This window comes from Pogonomyrmex barbatus, unplaced genomic scaffold (genome assembly GCF_055798465.1).
Source record: "Pogonomyrmex barbatus isolate J1 unplaced genomic scaffold, ASM5579846v1 scaffold11, whole genome shotgun sequence".
NCBI lineage: Eukaryota > Metazoa > Arthropoda > Insecta > Hymenoptera > Formicidae > Pogonomyrmex > Pogonomyrmex barbatus.
Window position 1 is genome coordinate 799,328 of NW_028297107.1, and position 21,765 is coordinate 821,092.

Genomic DNA, 21,765 nt, shown 5'->3' on the forward strand with positions numbered 1-21,765 from the left:
GCACCTTTTAATATTAAGCGACAGCAAATGCTACTGTTTATCGTCTCCTATAAACGCTTATTGGAGACATTGCGAAAATTCGAGGCAGATCGCAATCAAACTGCACTTGAAATAAAATCACTTTTTTATCGTCTGAAATTACATTAATTTGAATCATCACGATAATTTATTTTCGATTATTCCTGGGAACAATATAATTGTCGAAGATTATGAAATATTGGAAATCTTGATTTTAAGATCTTTGAAATGAATGTAGACAAAAATGGGCTTGTGAAGAGAAAAAAAATACTTTGGCGAGAGAATGATTTAGTAGTGAAATAAAAAAAAAATTGGACATGTGAAGGACATGTATTTTTAGACATCACTTAGTTAACGGTGTCATAAATATCGACAAACAAGATATTATTATACCTTGGGAATTAATTAATAGAACCGAGCCTTTCGAAACGGAAAGTCTTGATAGTTTCTTTAAAAATATTGTCGTGGATGAGGCGTGCACAATACGTGCGAAGTGTAACGAAGAAACGCTAAAACCGGTTTTTCATGACCGGGATCAAGTTAAATAAGCTCGAATATACAATCCTTCTTTGTCCTTTTAAGGATCCTTCAATTACCTAAAGGGACATCGATCATGAGATATCGCTAATGTGACCGTCGATATATAAATGTTCTTGTTAAAAAAAATGGCGATTTTATAAACTCAAAACCTTTCACACATATCTTTTCGCAACAAAAGAAGTTATCGACATTAAGGGGAAACAAGTTAAAAAAAAAAATTTGCGTCGCTTTACATCTAAAATGTGCTAATTTATAAAGTCTAAAATATATTCATTAAATAATGTTAATAGAGAGTTGACACAAAATAAATAAATGAGCTTTCTCATTTCTCTATTTATTTGAAATTTCAAAACAATTTTTGTTATCGAAAATGATAAGACGTTAATGATTTTCGGATTGAAAGCCATTAAATAACGCTGGCTTTTCACGAGCCAGGCGTATCATAAACGAGAATACGAGTTGTGAAGTATAAGATACGTCTGATTCGGAAAGGATTTTTCTCGCGTTTGTAAGGCTCATTGAGGCGTCGAATATATTGAAATTCGCGAGGAAAGACGACGATCGCGTCCTCGGCGTTCTTATTTTCTACAGTATTGTATGCAAATGCGCGCTGCAAGGAACAACGTAACGCGTGCACTTCGCTTTAGTTCTAAGACACCAGGTGTAAGTTAAAGTAAGCCGGTAGCTTTAGTCGGATCGAACATTGTCCCGAGACACTGCTGTGACTGAGAATGCAAGGCGCGCTCTTGTGCCGCGACGCCAGCATGCAGAAAAGAAGGTGTGTATCGATGTGTTTTCAGTTGAATTCTTGCCGAGTCAGGAGAGCATCGAGTCTCCTACGTCCTCCTCGTCCCGATGGATACATTCGACATTCGACATTCGTGCGGCCCAATAACGTAACTGCCGCAACGTCAAGAGTTTCGGAGCGCTATTGTTTCGTAGTAAGTCCGAAGAATGAGTCAAACTGTCAGGGCTTAGATCCAATGGAAGGAGTAAGGAATGAGAAATTATAAATAGAAAATTAGAAATAGAGAATTAAATTTCGACGTTATCAGGAATCCATCGCTTCGATACACAATCGAGAAGTAAGAGGATGTTTTTTTCATTAGTCAAAAATAATTTTCTGTTTCTAATTTTTCATATTTAATTTCTCGCTTTATTGTGTCCATTTATTGAACTCTTAGCATTAAATTGAGCGAGAAGTCGAGCGAAAAATCGTATGAATCTTTTGCTATAAGAAAACGGGAAAAGAAGAGACTTTCTTTTAATCTCTCTAATCGAGGTAATCTCTTCGTTTGTGAAGACTAATTCAGATTAGCTCATTTACTGAAAATAACATAAAAAACGGATATTAGCGCGGGAGGAATAACCAAAAAATATGCTTCGATGCGTAAAAATATCAAATATATATATATATATACATACGCATATTACACACACACACACACACACACACACACACACACACACACACACACACACACACACACACACACACACACACACACACACATCAAACATAATCGTGTTATCGTGTTATTATGTACTTATCTATTCTGCGCTTGACACATATCAATGTGATTTTCTTGTGAGATATCAATTTAGTTAAATGGCATTTTGGACAAGTGTTATCTTACTGTACCGATACCGATATTACGTCACGAAAATCCACGGCGCGCGTTCACGTGTCGCGGGTGTTTTTCTGTGAGCGACATCATCATTACACAGACATAATCGGCCAGTTCATCATTCGTTCGTTCGCTCACTCGCTCGTTCGTTAGTTCTGACGTAAGAACGCATTGTTCTCACCTCAGCGTAACTCAAGCTAAACGTAGAACGCACTCGTGCATTTTCCCTCGTTTGTCGTTGGCCGGAGCGCGAGAAAGGCAGGGGAAAAACGAGAACAAGACTGAGTCAGAGAGGAGAGAGAGAGAGAGAAAGAAACACAGAGAGAAAAAGAGAGAGAGACGGGGGAGAGAAGAAAAGGACACCGTGGTGCCGGAGAGAAGGTGAAGGTGGCTCGCCTGTACAAATGTGGAAGAAGGTAGCGGCATGGAAAAGGTAGAAGAGAGGCCTTGACCGATGCGCGATCATCGGCTGTGGACAACGAACGGACGTTCGTGCAATGTTCGACCGATTCAGCCGGGGCAGGAATGCTCCTCCGCTGTACCGTTATGTCGCGGAGCGCTCCTCGGCCGGACGATCTATCAGCGACGATCTAGAAAGCAAGCGCGACGAAAGTGTTCCGGTTAGGAAGCGAAATCCCGATCGATACGCTCCCCCCGCCCCGCCCCGCCCCGCCCGCCACAACCCCCCCGCGTCGGCGTACCGTGTCGCATTTCGCATTTCGCGGGAGCGTCGCTCGGCGGAAATGCGGCCTTCGCGGGCCTACAAACCCGATACTCTCCGGCCCGTTTCTATTTTTTTCTTCTCTTTTTTTTTTTTTGCAATTGTCGTGCGCAACCAGCGTGGCGACACGTTTCGCGTCGCGTCGTGCAGCGTGTACGATTCGCGGCAGGAGTTTCGTGGCTTTAAAGATAACAGTTTTGTTTTTTTTTTTTTTTTTTTTTTTTCCCCCGGATCGTCAAGAACCGGTTCGGAGGAGCCACGAAACTTCGATAGGTACTTACGAATTGCAAGGATGTTAAGAATATATACATATTTTACGCATCAAGACGGAAAATTCATTTATATTTAATACAATTGAGTCACGTTAATTATGTAATCTGTATTTAATTCTTATATTCCATTATTTATATAAAATAAAAATCACCAAGCGTTTTTTAAAACTGTTTCTTTAACCAATCACGAGATAATTCGCAAATATCAAGGAAAATTTTGTTGAATTTTAATGATTGTTATTATTGGATATTTTTATTAACCAAAATTTTGTTTATTTAAAAGTAGTTAAAAAGATGTTTTACATTTTCCAGATAATTATTATTTCTCGGAATGATAATTGAGTTAAAAACGTCAAAAAATGACGATAAAAACGTCCGAAGGTTCACAATACGTTTGGGTAGCCGACAATTTGTTTATCGCGATAATAAGTGCGCAACAGGTCTCCACATATTTCACAGGAAGTTGCGCGGTTACATAACGTCAAGTGTCACACTTCCTGGTAATGTAAAAAAAAAAAAAGAAGAGAAATAGAAAAAAAGTGAAAGAGAGAGACAAAAGTGAGATGACAAACGTTGCCTACGAAAGGAAGAATCCTCTAATGAAACTAATGAAACCAGCATATACCAGTCACACGTGACACGATAAGGATATCGGAGAGCGAGGTACTCCGAGAAAATCCAAAGGATCAAGAAAGAGATTAAAATACGAGGAGAGGAGGGGGAGGAGGAAGCGAGGAGATGGTGGCGTTTCCCCCCCCCCCCCCGGATTTTCGGCTCGAAGAGGAGGGCTCTCTCTCTCTCTCTCTCTCTCTCTCTCTCTCGATTTTCGGCCGGGTAATCGGCCGGGCGCATATTCGGAGCGTATTCAGAGCGCGAGAGAGCAGGTGGAAGCGGTTCTGGAGCAGGAACTGGTTTGGTGGGAGCCGCGAGGTGGTCCGCTGGTACACCTCTCGGTGTACGCCGGCACGCCGCTCGGCGGTATACGCTGGCACGTTGTCGCGCGAGTATATTCATGCCAGTGGCGGGAGTCCCCGAGGGAAGCCGGTGGGGCCTCCTCGCTCACTTCGCCGACAAGTGATCGTTTACAGTTATAGTCAGTCCGCATTGGGCGCTCGACCGGCCCTGGCTGTATCGGCAGACCCGTAGCCCGCTGATAAAGTTTCGCTCCCGAGACTGTCTCTGTAGATACGCGCCTCACCGGAGCCTCTCCTTCCGAGACCCTTTCTCTCTCCCTTTCCCGAGATAGCAGGTCGCAGTCCTGCCCGAACATCAGTGATTAGGGCCCTCCACCCCTTCCTCTCTTTGCCCTCCCCCCCCCCCCCTCTCTTTCTCTCCTCGGAATATCCTTATCAACGTCACCGATAATCGTTGTCGATGTAACGACGCTTATTACCTCGCTGAACTTGACAGCAGCGAGACAATCGACGGGCCTACCGGTGAAACGTCGCAGGCGGCGGGTTCGTGGGTTAAAAGTAACGAATGATGATTTAGTGGCAAGATCAAAGTGAGTGTCTCGTGAAAGGAAAAGTGTGCGGGACGTTCGGCGGTAAAAAGCGCGCTGGTGCCCGGACGCAGATTTCAGTGAGCGTGGTGCCACTCGTACGTTTGCATTTACACGGGGGCACTGATGGAGAATAATCGGCCGACGAGGTAAATACATTTTTATTTTGTCCCGATCGCGGCGCGAGACAGCGACGAGCGAGCGTGGAGCGAACACGTCCGCACTTTTGCGCCGCTCCGGAATGCGGCCGCCTCGCGATCCGGAACTGCACAACGCACCTCCGACGGCGTTAATCGGAGAGACCTCGTTCCGCGGGCTCGCTCGCCGACGTATATAATATCTACGAAGAAAAAGGAAAGAGGAAAAAAATGAACGGAAGCGGAGTGAAATTTTCCACGGCTTTCCTCGCGCGCGGCACGTGTTTCCCCCGTTTCTCGGAAATGCGGAAATGTTTGAGGCCGCGGTTTGCGCAAGAGCGAGCGATTTTCCTCAAGTTTCCAGCGAGATAGGATGAAATTATTCGAAAGTTTAATTGCGCTCTCCCGACGGCGTTCTTCGCGAGCCGCGTTTTTGAACCCCGAAGAAAAAGATTTCCGAGCGGGAAATCAGACCGATGCCTTACGTAGCGAGGCGGCGCGGCGCGGCGTGGCGGATGCACGTAAATCATAACGTGGCACCCGAAGGTTATCGTTCGGCGTTAATTGATCGTTGGACGGCTCGATTACATATAAAGAGCCTCGTAATAGATGCGCTCGTTGCGCCGAAATTTTCGAGAAAAATTAAAACTACGAAATCAAACGTTTCCTGTCGCTGTTTACGTCGCCCTTGACACTTTATCCGATAAGCGCACACTTTTCTCCCGAGCGTCAAGAGCGAGCCGAGTATATCTGTACTGATAATAAAAGCAAATTAATGCTCGATAATACGAATAAATGGCAATCAAAATGGCGTGCGAAATGTTGTTTTCGAAACGGACTCCAACAAAAACAATTTCGATAAGAGGACGCTGGAACTTTTCATAGTTTACCGTCTCTGTGTTAATGCAGATAAACGTATATATATATATATATATATATATATATATATATATATATATATATATATGTGTAATATTTGTAATAAAAAAAAAAAAAAAAAAAAAAAAAAAAAACAGAGCTGTAAATTATTAAAACTTTCAGGACTTATCAAAATGCTTATATAATTCTGATATATATATATATATATTTTTTTATTTTATATATGTACGTATGTATGTATATGTATGTGCACGTGTATCTCGTGAAATGGTAAGAACGTGAAGCAGGAGGAGCGGCAATAAGGTTACGATAAGTTATTGCACGGTGGTATTGATATCGGATACGACCGCGCTATTAAAAGATAGAGAAACGACTTTGGTATTATGTAGTGAGCTCTTAGCGAAATTCACGTTTGTCACCGATGCAGTACGAATTCGTCTTGAAAATTGCGCCTGGTATCGACACATGCGTGCAAAACGGTATTTCGCCACTCGAATTGTAGGTCGATTTGTCATGCTTGCTGGCAATAATGCGTACGTTAACACAATACGAGCCTGCGTTTACGAATCGAATGTGCGTGGGACTGCAAATTTTCGCTACCGACGCATCCACTCGGCGTATTGATTATAATCGCATAAAAAAAAAAAAAAAAAAAAATACGAGCCTAAAATGAATAACGTTTGTCGCAATCGCGCTTCGCAAGAAATTTCACGTAGACTCTGTATAAAATTAACTCGAATATATGTTAAGAGTAATTAAGATAAATAAAATATCGTGTCGAAATCCAATAAAATATATTGATTTCGTACCTTATATATATATATATATATATATATATTTTTAGAGAATATTTGCATAGGAAAGATATGCTTGCGTTTTATCCTTTTTTAGCAACGCATACGTGTCTTGAAATGTAGGCGCTGTCGAATAATTCAGTCGTTGGACACGAATTGCTTCAAGAAGCAACGGCAGGCTCGAAAAATCGAAAGCTAATGATTTTCGATAATATCATGTATTATGCAACTCCGCTGTATTACTCAATCTTAGATAGTCAGCCTGGTCTAACTGTTACTGTTCCTGACGCGTTTACGCGTCAAGGTTTGACGAAATCATATCATAAGAGCAATCGCGTATGCGCTCGACAGCGAGAGAAAGTAAGAGCCGTGGAGAAGTCGCGGTTTCGCTTTTACCTTAAATCCACCACCAGCCTCGATTCCGACAATTGGATTGGCCCGATCTGACTGACATGTGCGTGCAACCGGGAATTCTTGGCATTGGAGCAAGACAGGAAAAATACCTCGGATTCGATTATCTTCGCCCGCACAACGCGCGCGTATTGACCTCTCTTTCTCTCTCTTTCTCTCCCCCCCCTCCCCTCCCTCCCTCTCTCTCTCTCTCTCTCTCTCTCTCTCTCTCATTCTCTCTCCCTCTTTCCTTCTCTTATCTCGTCCCTCCAAGACAGAGCTCTTAATTTTTAACAAAAATTGCATCGGTTGTGATTTATAGTCCCCCCTGGTAGTCGAATATTTCAGAATCGCCGAACGAGATATTAGCGTCAGCGTCGGTAATGACGTTTAATCTTGATCGATGATTCCGTGACTCCTTCTCCGTATCGCTCGTATATAACGTAAACATTGCGTTTCTTAAGATGTGATTTACTACGAACGTTGCTCATCATAACGAGTCCATTATTTTATGTTTTTTTTTTCTTTATTTAGCATGAGAGAATAAATCTTAAAAAAGTGTATAATACGATTTCTTCCTTTTCTTTTTTTTTTTTTCCTTTGAAATCTCGAATAACGTCTTTTATCTTACGTAACCTTCGTAAATAAAATTATTTATAATAGACACTCGACACTTAGTATAATTTAATCTTTATCATCTCATTTTCATTGAGATTACAAGATAAATTTCTCGCGTGTAAAAAAACAGGACTATAAGTTTTTATGTAAAGAATATTAATTTTTTTTTTTTTTTTTTTAATCTTTTCCCCTCGTCATTTATTACAAACTCGTTTATTCTCTTTTATTTATGTTTATATACAGAGAGCAAGATGGCAAGATCTGTATTTGTATAAAAAGAGCAGTCTACATTCCTTCCGTTTGTAGTAGAAGGAACAATTCTCTATTCCTTTTTTTTTTAACTCTACCCTGGTTTTTGACGATGCTGCGATTTGTTACAGAGGGATTGAACTGTGATTTCGATCAGGATAATGCGAAGCCTGGATAGGCTATCGGGTAGCGACCAAGACTGCGGTGATCGGGAAATGTACATCGATCTGGACGACGCCTCCGTCGACTCGCTTACCGGGAAACGTACTCGCCATCATGTCGTTGGCGCAGAGGTATCTCATCTATATTTTCTTTTCCCTTTCTATATTTCTTTGTTCCCCCTCTTATCTTCGCGCTTCCCCGTAACGCTTATTATCTCCCTTGAGGCTTTTAAAGAAGCCTCCACGAGCGAGAGTTCCAGCATTTATTATTCGAGAGATAGTCGGCCTACATAATTCTCTATTATCAAGGCGTATTGATAAGATTCAAGTTTTTTTCCGGCAGCGTGCGGCCTCTCATTTTGTAACTCACTGCAGTTTACGGTAGATAATTCACGGCGTGACACGAGTACGGTGCGATTTAATGCAGTGCGATGCACAATCGAAATCAACTGTCTACGTCCAAGTGAATTCCAAGAGTAGCTAGACGACGAATCAGATTCAGAGGTGAAGACCGTCCAATGTAATCGTTAATACGCGAGACAGCGTTTCATTATTGGCTATAACAAATTGAGCAAATAATCTTTCTTTTTATCAGCGTTATGCAGCGCCGCGAAGGAAATTGTTAAGATTTTATCTGCCGATTTTATCGCTTAGACAAATACCTGCGATGCGCATTGTTGAGAGGAGGGAGGTGAAGAAAGTCAAATAAATTTCATTGTTGATGAAAATAGCACGGTAGGATCTCCGTCTAGATTAGATTTTAAAAAAGCCATGTTATGTAACACGTTATCATGCATTAATACAATCAGCTTTGCTTGTGTCAATTTTATTCGGATGTAGATATGCTTGCGCGGCATACAATATGTTTTTTTGAGATAGACGTCTGTAAATTAATTCTTCTTCTTTTTCTTATAAAAAAAAAAAAAAAAAAAACGAATAATAATTAGAAATAAATGGTAAATTAATTTCTTAATGCATTACCGAGATACATACATTTTTATTGATGAACAATCGGATTTATATCACAGTGAAACGTTTGTCATCATGTTGTATATAGGAATATATGTAATTATATAAAGACGATAAAAATGCCCAATGACGACACAAGATATTTACGTGAGCGTTTCGTGTTTCCTGAATTGACTGGGAGGATCGCAACATCAGCATAATTCTCGAATGCAAATGATTTCTTTCTGGGAAATTCTCAAATAGAAATTCGCTCGTATCCGGAAGGGTGGGGGGGCCCCGCGGCAAATATTTGACAAAGATCTGTCCTGTTATGAACCGAACGAAAACACGAAACAGGTGGGCGAGGAGAGCGACAGCAGCGGGAGCGAGAGGAGCCCGAAGCAGGCGAAGAGAAGAAATCGCGGCGGCGCGCCACCGACCACGAGAAGACGGAAAAGCGGAATTTCCGCGCGCGAGAGGAACTTGAGGAGGCTCGAGAGTAATGAGAGAGAGAGAATGAGAATGCACTCCCTCAACGATGCCTTTGAGGTAACAGTTTATTGCTTCCTCATACAGCTTTCGCCTTGTCGCGTCGACGAGCGCGAGGAAACTTTGCTAAAAACTTTAGAAACGAGAAACTTTCGCTGTGGAACGTTTCGTTAAATAGAGTATAAATAAATAAAGCGCAAATATATATATATATATATAAAATGAAGTTCGATCGGTCTTTATACTACAAAATGTGTCTATTCGTAAAATCGTTAAGAGATAAAATTATATATAAAATATATTCAAAATATTTTAGTAGATTTTGTCGAAAAATATTATAATCGTAAAACACTGCTTTTTTTTTTTTTTTTTTTTTACACTGTTTTTGTAATACCTGAAGAAAATTCTTCGCTTTCTTCGCTTAATGAAATCTCGATTATCGAGTATTACGATTATCACTTGTTATTACGCGAAATGTTGTTGATCGGCGTTGAACGTCAACGCAACACTGGCAAAATGAAAAAAATTGATTAATGAGAAAGATAAATGGCGACAACTCGCAGCTGCTGCTCCGTCCGATAAGTTCTATCGACCGGTTCTACTGACCGGTCGTATTTGGAATTATTAAAAATGTGTCAAGTTTCGATATGTATTCTGTATTTGATTAGATTGCAATCCGGCGCCGTTATTTATCGCAAAAAGACGGCTCGACATACAGTAGGTAGACTTTCAATCCACTTGTCCCGGTTGTAATTTTCAGCAATTACGCGAGGTAATACCACACGTAAAAATGGAGAGGAAGCTCAGCAAGATAGAAACGCTCACGTTGGCTAAAAATTATATAATGGCACTGACGAATGTCATATGCGAGATGCGCGGCGAGGAGCAGCCGTACACGTGAGTATCGTTTCACTCCAGTGTTTTTTTTCAAATGGCGCCAGAACAGTACATAATTATCTAATATGTCAGAATAATTCGAAGTACCATGAGATAAACATCTTTTACGAGACTTTTACTTATTGGAATGAAATATTAAAAAAATATTTCTCAAAAATTATTGATTTTTTCAACATTGCGTTAATAATTTTTGTATATTATCTTATATATCATATTTTTATAATAATTGTTAATATACAAAATAGCTAGAAGAAATTATTAAAAAAAAAACAACTCTATGATTTATTTCTTTTGTTAAAAGATTTATAAAATCTCGTAACAAATATGTGAAAAATTTACTGTGTTTTATATCACTTTTGTCAATTCTCTTTTGAGATTCTCACAATTAAAATATCTGTTTTTAAAGTGAGCAAAAATCGAGATATTAGAGATATGCGATTAAGATAGAGATGTAGAGTGTATATTTACTGAAAAAATATTTTTTTTCAGGTTTGTCGATGGTGAATGCGGTTCCAGCAGCGGTGACAGTACCGGTCAACTAGAATTAAGCGGAGGCGAACAACCTGACGAGTCGTCCCCCGCGTCGATTCACGAAACCAACAACAATAGTCTTCTTCACGAAGATCTAGAACGCAGGATCTAAGAAAATCCGATCTAAAGGGTGTCGAAACACGTACACGCGCACAACCACATACACACGCACACATACACGCACAGACTCTGTGATAAACTATCATATTAGTGCCTTTCGTGAGAAACAGCAATCCGCGACGATTCAATCGTTATCGCCATGGATCTTCCTAGATCGTTGTACGTTTTCGAGAAATCCACGTTTGAATAACAAAATGATGATTCCGGGAGGACGCGACGAGAGAAACGCGAGCGTAGGCAGAGAGAAGGGAAAACAAAAAGCAAGAGATGTGACGATGAAGAGAAGAAAGAAAAAAAGATTACGACAAACGTAACGAGAAGTAGAATATATATATATATATATATATATATATATATATATATATATATATATATAAGAGTGAATAAGGAAGGATCAAGACAGAAAAAGAGATAAATAGAAAGACAACGCGTTTTAGATTATACGTACAGGAGACGTTTCTGATCTAGCGCATAATCACTTTCAAAGAGAGATTCCTCGACAAACCGGAGGTCGAGATATCCTTAGAAGTTTCATAGGAAGCCATTATCTTTTAATTTAATTTCTACGTCCAATGCTAGAGATGTCTTTACAGCCTCGATTTAACAGGTCGAAACAATATCCGCCTAAAACAAACCGAGAAACAGCATTTTATTACGTACTTGCTATCCCTAACTCGCTCAATTCTCGTTTCCTCATAATCCAGGAATAAATTTGCAAAATGAAACAGGTTGCGCTATACCTGTGTTAATCTCATTTCTCTCATTTAGGACTGAAAGATAATGTATTTCTTCAAATATATATAAATAATGACGTGTTTAGATGGAATACACGTCTCGGTGTAAATATAGAATGTATCGAGAGAGAAAGAATATATCCAGAAAATATTTATATCGTGTGGCACATAAAGTGTACCGAAAATAACGGTTGTGCAAATTCATATCGCGAGTTTTTTTTCTATTGATCGTTAAATTTTCATTAATTTATTCTCTTATCGACATTGTCAACCTAGTGCAAGATATTATTACTATTAGTTGCAATTTACTACTATTATTACTATTACTTTTATTCCTACTACTAATACTACTCTGTTACTATATTGCTATACTATTACTACTGCAACCATCACTCCTATTACTATTCCTACTATTGTAACTACTATACAACTATCATTCCTATATAGTACCAGTTGTTACATGGTTATTAGAGATATCTTTCAATATTTTATTTCGATTAATATTCCATTATTTTAAAGTCTTAAAGTGAAAGATTATTATTACTGTTATTATTATTATTATTACATTATTGCTATTATTGTTATTACATTAAATTAATAACACATTATTTTAATATTTCGTTGTAGTAACATGTCATTTTTTTGCAACATGCGTTTTACTCACATTTCTCCATCTGCGATTTATTTAAAAACAAACCAACTGTGTACATTTCGATGCATTTGCAGTTGGTATTAACCGATAACAATAACTATATTTGTAATATTCATCGATCATTGAATTAAATTTTTAACTACTATTACTAGTTATATGCATAATTAATAATTATTTGTTGGCCAATTAGCAATTACAAACGTAATTAACAAATGTAAAATTAATTAAATTACATTTGATTATCAACAGATTCATTACAATTTTACCTATCTCTGCTTTAAAAATTAGATAAGTAATTTTGTGTAAAAATTGCGTTACATAAATAATTTTGTATAAAAACACATAAGTATGGTAATGGTGTGGAATGGAACTATACAGACAATCAAGCCAACAAATAACGACTATGCTAAAATGTTAACTATACTATATTTTTGGCAAATCAAATGCAACTGATTTATCGATTACGTAACTATCGTAATGTTCATTTTTTTGGATGCATGTTACTGTTACTTAGCTTAATTACTCAGTCGCAACTTTATGTCTCGACTTAAGCCATAAGTGATAAGAAAATTTACAGTCAACATTTGCTATTATTAATATAATAATATCATGATCATAGCGCGCTATTATTATACCGTTTTTATTATCGTTATTATTGTCATCGTCATTGTCATTACGATGATAATTGCCATGGTTATTGTCACAGACACATTATATTTTTTTAATAATAATATTATTGAGTATAATATGTTACTATGAATTCAATATCGCATATACTCATAATTTTCTGTATTTTGTGTGCATAAATCATTTTCATAATCATAATTAGCTAAAGACGACTAAGATTTACTCGCATTCTCCATTTTCTAAAAGCAGAATTGCACGCAGTTGAAGCTAAAGCGGCTTTAATGTTTATGCAAACGATCCCATTATGAAAGATTTACATGGCACAGATTTATTACATGCAATATTTTTTAATGTAAATGTATTACACGTTGTGCATATTACATATACAATATGCAAGTTGATTGACTGAAGTTGTTTACCCATATATTATAATTTCTTTCCTAAATATCTTACAAGATAAAAATTAAAAAGAAAAGTATCTTGTTTTAAGAGATTTATATTGTAATAAAAGAAAGTTCACGTCCGTTGCACATTTTTTTCAAAAATATTGAAATTGCTTTTCCCTCTTTTCAAGTGACAGAATGAAACATTGATATTTTATCATTTTATATCATCATAAACACTTTTATTTGCATCAACAAAAAAATCGAAATTGATATTAAAAAAACGAAGATAAAGAGGAAGGACATTTATTCTACCGTTTATTCTTTAACATACAGATATTTATATTATACAAATTTTATTTAATTTTATTTAAATTGTAAGAGGAAAAAAAACATACACGTCTAATTTTTGTTACCCTTGACAGCGTGTATAATGATGGCCACAATTAAAATAAATAATGTTCCTAACAATCCAAGCACGATCGCGATAAGAACTGTATCGATGGCTAACCACGGATCTTCTTCTGGAATCCAGGTAACAGGCTCAGTTGTTATAAATGAGCTATAAATAACAAATATTTATGTGTTATTTAGACAAGACTTTTTTTTATTAAGAAAAAAAAATAATAATATGAGATTATAATCAGGGCTGAGCGATTAAGCGATACTTTCGAAAGTAAATCTTTAGTTTACTTAAGTATTTTGGGGAAACAACACAAACTTTTCAAGTGGAATTAAAAAAAATTCGCATTGTCCGAATTTTGTCTCGATAGTTTTTAGTCTGTACTCTCTTCCTCGCATTTTGTGGTTAAAAGGCACACGAGTTACGAGCCACCTTCCACTTCGATTCACATGAAATACGTTTCGACCACGTTTTCGCACAGCCCTGAGTATAATTAGCAACGTGGAATGCCGACGTGCTAGTTTCCATCTCTTCCTCGGCGAGCTCCCCGAAGGACAACGTGATAGCATTGTCCAGATCCTTTCCCAGTTGTTTGAAAGCGGTTCTGCCGAGCCAATCGGCGAGATCGTTGCGGTTTAACTGTCGAAGTCGATGTACAATCGCCGCGTGCGTCTTTCCGCGGCCCTCCGCGGGATAGCTGTTCCAATGCAATAGGTGACGCAGGCATGGAACCTCCTCGTCCACCTTACGCTCTGTTTTATTCGCGGAAATGGTCGAGTTAGTTCGGCATGTAAATAAAAAACGGTCGATTAATAAAAAGGCAATGTAAAGTCGCGAAACCCCGGGAAGAAGGGGGGAGGAGGGGGGGGGGGGCTGACCTGCCGCGGCCAGATCCTCCGGCAGGTCGTAAGTCGTGTAATGAAGCGCGACGAAGAGTCGCCTACACTCGAGTGGGTCCAGTCGAGCTGCGAGATACTCCAATTCGCTCAGATTCATATCTATCGTACCGCGGATTCTCGAGACAAAAATTTTCACGCTGATTACAATGGAAATCAGCCAAAATCGCATTTTTCTCATGAACGGGGAGGGGGGGGGAAGAAATGCGGGCGCGGACGAAAACAAAAGATTCTATGTCGATTTGTGAGACAAAAGTTATTATATTAATTATTATAACATCTTCTAATTATATCGTTCAAAATCGCATTTTTTTTTTATCTTAAATCTTTAAAAAGAGGAAAAGAGAGAATCGCGCAAACAAAAACAAAAGATTTTATTATCGTATGTGTGTTTTGTGTATTTTGTTTCTTTTTTCTTTTTTTTTTTTTAATTAAAAAAAAAGATGCCTCGCTTTCGCTTATTTTGTCGGTTAACCTTCTCGATCCTATCGTGTCTGCCTCTTTGCTCTCCGTCCCTTTTTCTTTTTTCTATAACACTTGTAACAGGGAATCGGAGACTCCCTCTCCTCCAATCTTTCCAGTTCCCTGGGGGTAATAATCGGCGCGGTGACATCCGTCACCGCGGTTTGCGGCAAGTTCGGCGGCGGGAGTCTCTTCTTCTTTTTCCGCAATTTCGTTCGTCCCTCCTCGATGTCGCGAGAGAAATGCTTTCTAAACAACATATTTCGCAGATTGCTCACTCGCTCTCTTCGCCACATTCTATCAAATTACGGTCGAGAGAAAAATTCCGTCGCATGCAACAGTTTTCGTACTAACTCTTTCTTTCGCCTTCCCGTAATCTTATCAATGAGCCTCGCACACTTGTGTCTCACGATTAGAGTGCAGCAACAGGTGCAAATTATAGTCGCGATTACGATGCCGCCGGCGACGTATAAGGATAAGCAGATCGACTGGCGTCCTAAAACGTATCGCGTTGACTACGATCATATCATTGCTCCGGAAACCTTCATTCGACTCACCTGATAAAATATCGCGGAGTGCGTCAGTATTATTCATTCCTCGTTCTTTCAAACGCTATCATCCGTGCCACTCCATCTTATTTCTTCAACAAATATTTGTAGAAAACAGTGAGAATGAGCGGCAATGACATTTCGCGGTTAGGCGAAATGAATATTGAAGTATCACGCCCACGCGAGTAACGCATATTTGGCTAACATCACGCTTTCTTACGATTCCATGACTACCAATATAGATTAATTTGAATCTCAATTTAATTTACTCCTTATCTTTTTTTAATTCTTAGAACTGAAAAAAAAAAAAAAATAAAAGCTAAACTGAGAAGATAATCTAAAGATAATCTATATTGGTCGAAGTATATATGAAAAATAGTTTAAAATTATTACAAGGCAAGAAAGAAAGTTGTATATTATATAATAAAGTTTGTCTAACAAATTTTTTTTTAAATGTCATAAAATCAATTTTATAATTAATTTGTTTTTTTTTAGATAACTTTGATTTCTCTTTATTTAATACAAAAAATAATAATAGAAAAATAAAAACTTTTTCAATCTAAGATATATTTTATTGCCACGCAAATATATAATATGTACAAATCTCTTTACAATATTGTCATATCATTGTTAATCATCTTTCATTTCCGGAAAAGTCAATTTCATTATTAAAAGTTAATTTCTCGTCAATCAATATAATTGCTAGAAACAATCAGTGTTAATCTTCATTGCGTAAAAAGTTAGTCTTATATATACACATTTTTTTTTAATATCATTCCACGAGTAAAACATATCACTGTTATAATTAAACTTCTCGATAGATGTTATCTTAAAAAAGCGATACGTATACAAGTCGCGTCACAGCTTCGTGTTCGATTACAAATTACAATTTAATAATCGCGATTACACGCAGGCATTCTCAAGCTTAAGCGTAAACTTTATAAATTTTTGAAAAGAGCAAATCCAACATTTTCTTCCAAGCCTCCTGCGCTTCTGGAGTGTATTGTTTTCCAAATACAGATGGAAGAATATCCAATATTACCTGTTTCAAATCCTGAAATATAATTAATCTTTGAAAAAAAATCATATATCAAAAATGCAGAGTGTTATAATTGAAAAAAATATTATAAAGAAAAAGCTGTCTCAAAGTTTGTCTCAAAGAATAATTTCGCAAAATAATTTTATTCCGGGCAGGAAAAATTGATTTAAAGAGATTTGTAATGTTTATGTGTAGAAAATAAAAAATTTTTTTTTTAATAAAAGAGACGTATGTCTGTAAAGCAGTTAAGTCAGTTGTTATATAAAGAGACAGGATTCATGGGGAAAATTTTAGATGCAAGATACATATCTCTGTTACATCATCGAAAAAAGAATGTAGAGGATAACGAGGTAAGGTGTTTACTTACCTCAAAGTGCTGCCGTGTTTGCCCGCGGTGCTTGTGCTTCTCAACAAAATTAATTATGCTCGCTTCCATCAATTCCGGATCGTACATTTGTTCAAGCACTTTGCCAAGTGTCGCTATGATATTGGCACAATGCGCTTGAAATCTTTTATTTTTTGACAGTTCATCGTGAGGAACATCTTTATACGACTTAAATTCTTTCTGAGCGTCTGGGTGTCGCTTAAAATAGCTACAAAGAACAACAAATTTTAAGTTACGTGTCGAATTTGCAAACGAAACCAGCGGGAAACGATGAAAATCGGTTGTTTTAAAATAAAAAATTGGAAAAATCTTTCTTATATCATGTATTAATTACAAAGATAAGTAATAATAATAAGAACGTGACTTTTCACTGTTAATAAAAACAATTAATATGGCTGAGTAATATGATTTAGTTATTTTGTATTGCTTAGTTGATTTAGATAGTTGTATTGTTAGTTGTATTGTTTTCTATTGTTTTGATATTTAATTAATACATAAAAATTGAAGAGAGAGATCTAATTAATATATTTAATTAAAACGTTTAATGTTTGATGAAACGGTTAATTTTATGCTTTCTAATGTTAAGTTAATTCCCCCCCCCCCCCCCTAAATAATATCCTATATATTTGAATATTATATAAAAGAATTGTATAAAAATATAAAACATTAGAAAAAAAAAAGACATTTTGTTATATTTTTAAGAGCAAAATGCAAGTTGCAAAAATGCAAGTTGAGTATACGGCAATTGGCTTTTCGTAATAAAATCACAGGTCTGATTGAAAAAAATTTAAATATTTTCTTTGCAGAGTATTTCAATCATTTTATCTTAACAAAGTTAAGAATTAAGCCACTTGAAAGAAAGCATGCCGCACGAGAATCGGAGTTATCTCTCTCGCGAGTTTACGAATTGCAAGATCTATTCGCGGCGTTGATCGCGCCTCGGCATGTCGAGACGATAACATTGGGCCGGAAAAATGCGCGGCCAATCCGATGGCGCAACAATGTATTCCCCTTCATTATCGCGCGCGATAATGAAAGCGGAGTTGAAATTTTACATAGCGCGCGCGTTTCGCAGCCGCTGTCTTTTGCGACGCACCGTGCGACGCGATGCGCATTAACAAAACCGCGAATGGTCTCGACGGGACGTGAGGGTGTTCACGACGAGGCCCGTGGCGCGTGACATGGGTTTTTCATCGTGCGCCAGATACGCATCGGCGATTCGTTAAACAAATGAATGGCTTGTCGGAATGCGGAAGTACCGCGAGCGAGGAGAGAGAGAGAGAGAGAGAGAGAGAGAGAGATTCGGGAAGAATCTCGAAACGAAACGCTACCTCCGTCCGCTCCTCCGCGACGGTCCTCCGACCGTCAACACCGGCGGAAAATAATTATCTCTCGTTATTCCCGACGCGAGATTTATCTCCGCTTATCTTCCGCTCTTGCCGGATGTTACGACCTGGCGGTTACGGCATCGAACTAAAGGCCTGTGTGCGGAACGAATGAAGAAAACGGCTGTACACTCACGCGAGTACAAGGGCCACCCCGGTCGACACCTCGTCCTTATGAGCGATCGCCCATGTGTTCTGCACCAGTCGCTTTTGCTTCTCGGTCAGTCCGAGTTTCTCGTCTAATTTATTGTCGTTCAGAGAGAAATCGAACAGACTACGGAACCACGCCATGCTCGCTCGGCGGAGAAGCACGGAGCCCGATCTATGGAAAACAATTGCACCGTTGATCAGATGATTATTCCGCAAATGGTCTTCAACGAGAGAGAATTCAACTTCTCTCGTCGCGAGAGCGATTAAAGAAATTTACTCCCGGATATGCGATATAATTCCATTAATGCCATATTGTCATGTGAAAACGTGATTGTCGATCAATCACGATTTTAATCGCGTATGACCAATGAAGATAAAATGTAATGTCAAAGAAGGAATGATACGAGATATTCGGACGAAATAACGCTTAATTTCGTCACGTTTTAATTATTTTAAAATAATTATATATCGAAATATATGAAAATTATGCAATATTGAGATAGAGTGAAAAAAATATGAGAGGATTTATTTTTCTTAAAGACATAAATATGTTTTCGATATAAACCGACCGCGTCGGCATCGTACATACATGCCGCATCAAATGTTTAAATCGCTTCGAGCGGCAATTGTTTTTGAATTTGACACTTGCCAAAAGAGAAAAAAAACATGTACACGTGTTGAAATCGGCATTATATTAACGAACTGACACTTATCTTTGGAGTTATAGTACCGCCGTTATTGTGAGACACACAAACCGATTATCGCGGAGCCGCCTTCGCGTTCTCCTTCTCGATTAACAAAACTCGTTAAGTCGATAAATAAGATTCGTTCGCGCGCGCGCGCGCGCGCGATAAAATATCAATTGATTGAGGAAAATAAAAGGCGCGACAATTTCAAAGTGGAATCAAACTCGTCGCGAGTGGCGAGTCTCGCTCTCAATGCCAAGCTGTCCATTTCTTTTTCTCTCGATTTCGCGCTCGCGATTGCCTAAATCGCCGGTTGAATGAAGAGATCGAGCGTACAGAGAGAGAGAGAGAGAGAGAGAGAGAGAGAGAGAGAGAGAGAGATATCAACTGAATTGAATACCAGAACAAAGAAGAAACGGGGCGATTGTGGAGGCACTTGCGCGAGCGACTATGCGGAGTGACACGGCGAGGCTTAGAGAATCGTATCAATTACGTTGTAATTCAGTACGATATGTCACGTGCCACGCGTGCTACACTGGTCAAGCAGCGACTAACTCGTCGCTTCCAATGGCTAACTATTTTAAAGTCCGTCCCCCCCCCCCCCCCTCCCTCCTCTCACCACTTCCGATGGTACCCTTTGAGGTATGCAGGAAAACGCGAATGCAGAACATAAAGTCTAAGGACGCTACTATTTTTAGAATTAAACAACAATGGGAAATGCACCGTTGATAATCGGAATGATGAGGAGGGGGAGGGAAACGATTATTCTTTTCGTAAAATTGCTCCCTTCCGAGGATATTCTCTTTGAGATAATCCGGAAATAGAGTAATATGCAAAGTGTCTAAGAGTATGACTACTTTTAGAAATTACAATTGAATAGCAAGAAATATATTATTGATAATAAATGACTCACAATATAAAATTTGCCTGATTTAGAAAGACAAAAATCCATCTTTAGTTTTGTCAAAATATTAATAAAAATAATAGAATATTAATATCACTTTCTACTATCTTAATGATTCCGCATAAAAATAAGATAAGAAAATTTAAAAATAAATATTTCTGTTTTTCAAAGATCAAAACAAATCTATAAAAACTTCTTCCTGATATCTAAAAACAGAAATATTTTTAAATTTATATTGGGAATAAATTAAGATAGCGTAAAACCTCGAAATCGGATATTATTATCATATGTGTTATAAAAACGTAAATAATGTAAATAGCGCGTGCGCGCGCGCGCGCACGTGTGTGTTATGTTATTTATGTTTTTATGTGTTATATACATATATTCTTCTAATTAGAAGAGCTGACAGTTGCAAGTGCAGAATTATAAAATTATCTGTGCACGTACCCGATGATGATCACACATTTGTTGCATCTCGTTGTTGTATCTCGATGAAGGAACAGCTTGAAACGTGGAAGGATACTTCCGACCACCGATGCCGAGCACGTAGAGAAACGGATCGTCGCCTCAGTGCCGGAGTGCGACATCGTATCGTCGTGCAATGCTGATCATGCTCGACGAGCAAGTTCGCGTTACGACGAAGCACTTCCGAGACGGAAAGACTTTTCAAAGATGATTTTTTTTATGCGGGGGATATTCACTTTTGGTAAAGCGGCCACGAGAAATATGAATATACAGAATTCATTCCGAGCACAAATCCAACCGTCATGTTATGGGATCCCATTGAGTAACCGAAATCTATATGGAACGAATTATCGCTGACCATTGAAATTTCAAAATGGTAAACCAAAAATCAAAATGGTAATGGTAAACCCACCAAAGCATTGATTGGTCATTCATCTTAATCACATATCTTACACTCGATACGAGTAGTTTATTTGGCGACTGTTTGTAATCTGTAGCTTCATTCGAGATTATTCTAAATACACATTCTAAGATCACAGATTTAGATTTTAGATTCATCTTTTAATTTATTTAGATCCTTAATTTTGATAAAAATATGTACTTAAGTACTTTCGTATATGTTGAAATGTTCATATATATATATATATATATATATATATATATTGAATCTCATTTCAATTGATTAATATTTTAATAAAATTTGATTTTTAAAATTTGATTTTTCAACAAATGATCATTCTTTCATATATAAAACATAGTTTATTTTTGCACTTTAGTATTTTTATTTAAAATTGGTAGGTTTCTTAATTTTTAATAAAAAAATTCTTTGTCTTGTCATAATCTTAAGTGTACTAACTTTATCTTTTCTTCTATAATATTTTCAGTTAAAACGTTATTATCTAGATTCTGCGTTTGCACAAATATAAGTAAAATCAATCTTACTATCTTGCATATATAATCTATACATGCTAGACATCAAGTAACCGTGACATCTCATTAATATTATAATTTTTCATTCAACAATGTACGTATAATATAACACATGTTGCACATAACAGTTGTTATACATTGTTGAATGTAAATTATGATATATTATGATTAATGTAACGTCATTGTGATTTGGTATTTAGCAGGATGTTAATTTTTATATTAA

The 21,765-nt window shown here is 37.7% G+C and overlaps 2 protein-coding genes across 2 annotated transcripts; one reads left to right on the forward strand and one right to left on the reverse strand.

Moving 5' to 3' along the window:
• Positions 1-4,145: 4,145 nt before the first annotated feature.
• LOC105422724 (uncharacterized) lies at positions 4,146-13,451 on the forward strand. The gene is made up of 5 exons (XM_011632211.3): positions 4,146-4,829; positions 7,879-8,040; positions 9,214-9,405; positions 10,106-10,242; positions 10,732-13,451. The coding sequence occupies exons 2-5, from the start codon at positions 7,909-7,911 to the stop codon at positions 10,883-10,885; spliced, it is 615 nt and encodes a 204-aa protein (XP_011630513.1). The 5' UTR covers positions 4,146-4,829; positions 7,879-7,908; the 3' UTR covers positions 10,886-13,451.
• Positions 13,452-16,148: 2,697 nt separating this feature from the next.
• Glob1 (globin 1) lies at positions 16,149-19,817 on the reverse strand. The gene is made up of 4 exons (XM_011632209.3): positions 19,644-19,817; positions 18,544-18,729; positions 17,005-17,230; positions 16,149-16,652 (listed from the first exon to the last, which is right to left on the reverse strand). Exons 2-4 carry the CDS (start codon positions 18,696-18,698, stop codon positions 16,524-16,526), a joined length of 510 nt encoding a protein of 169 aa, XP_011630511.2. The 5' UTR covers positions 18,699-18,729; positions 19,644-19,817; the 3' UTR covers positions 16,149-16,523.
• Positions 19,818-21,765: the final 1,948 nt, after the last annotated feature.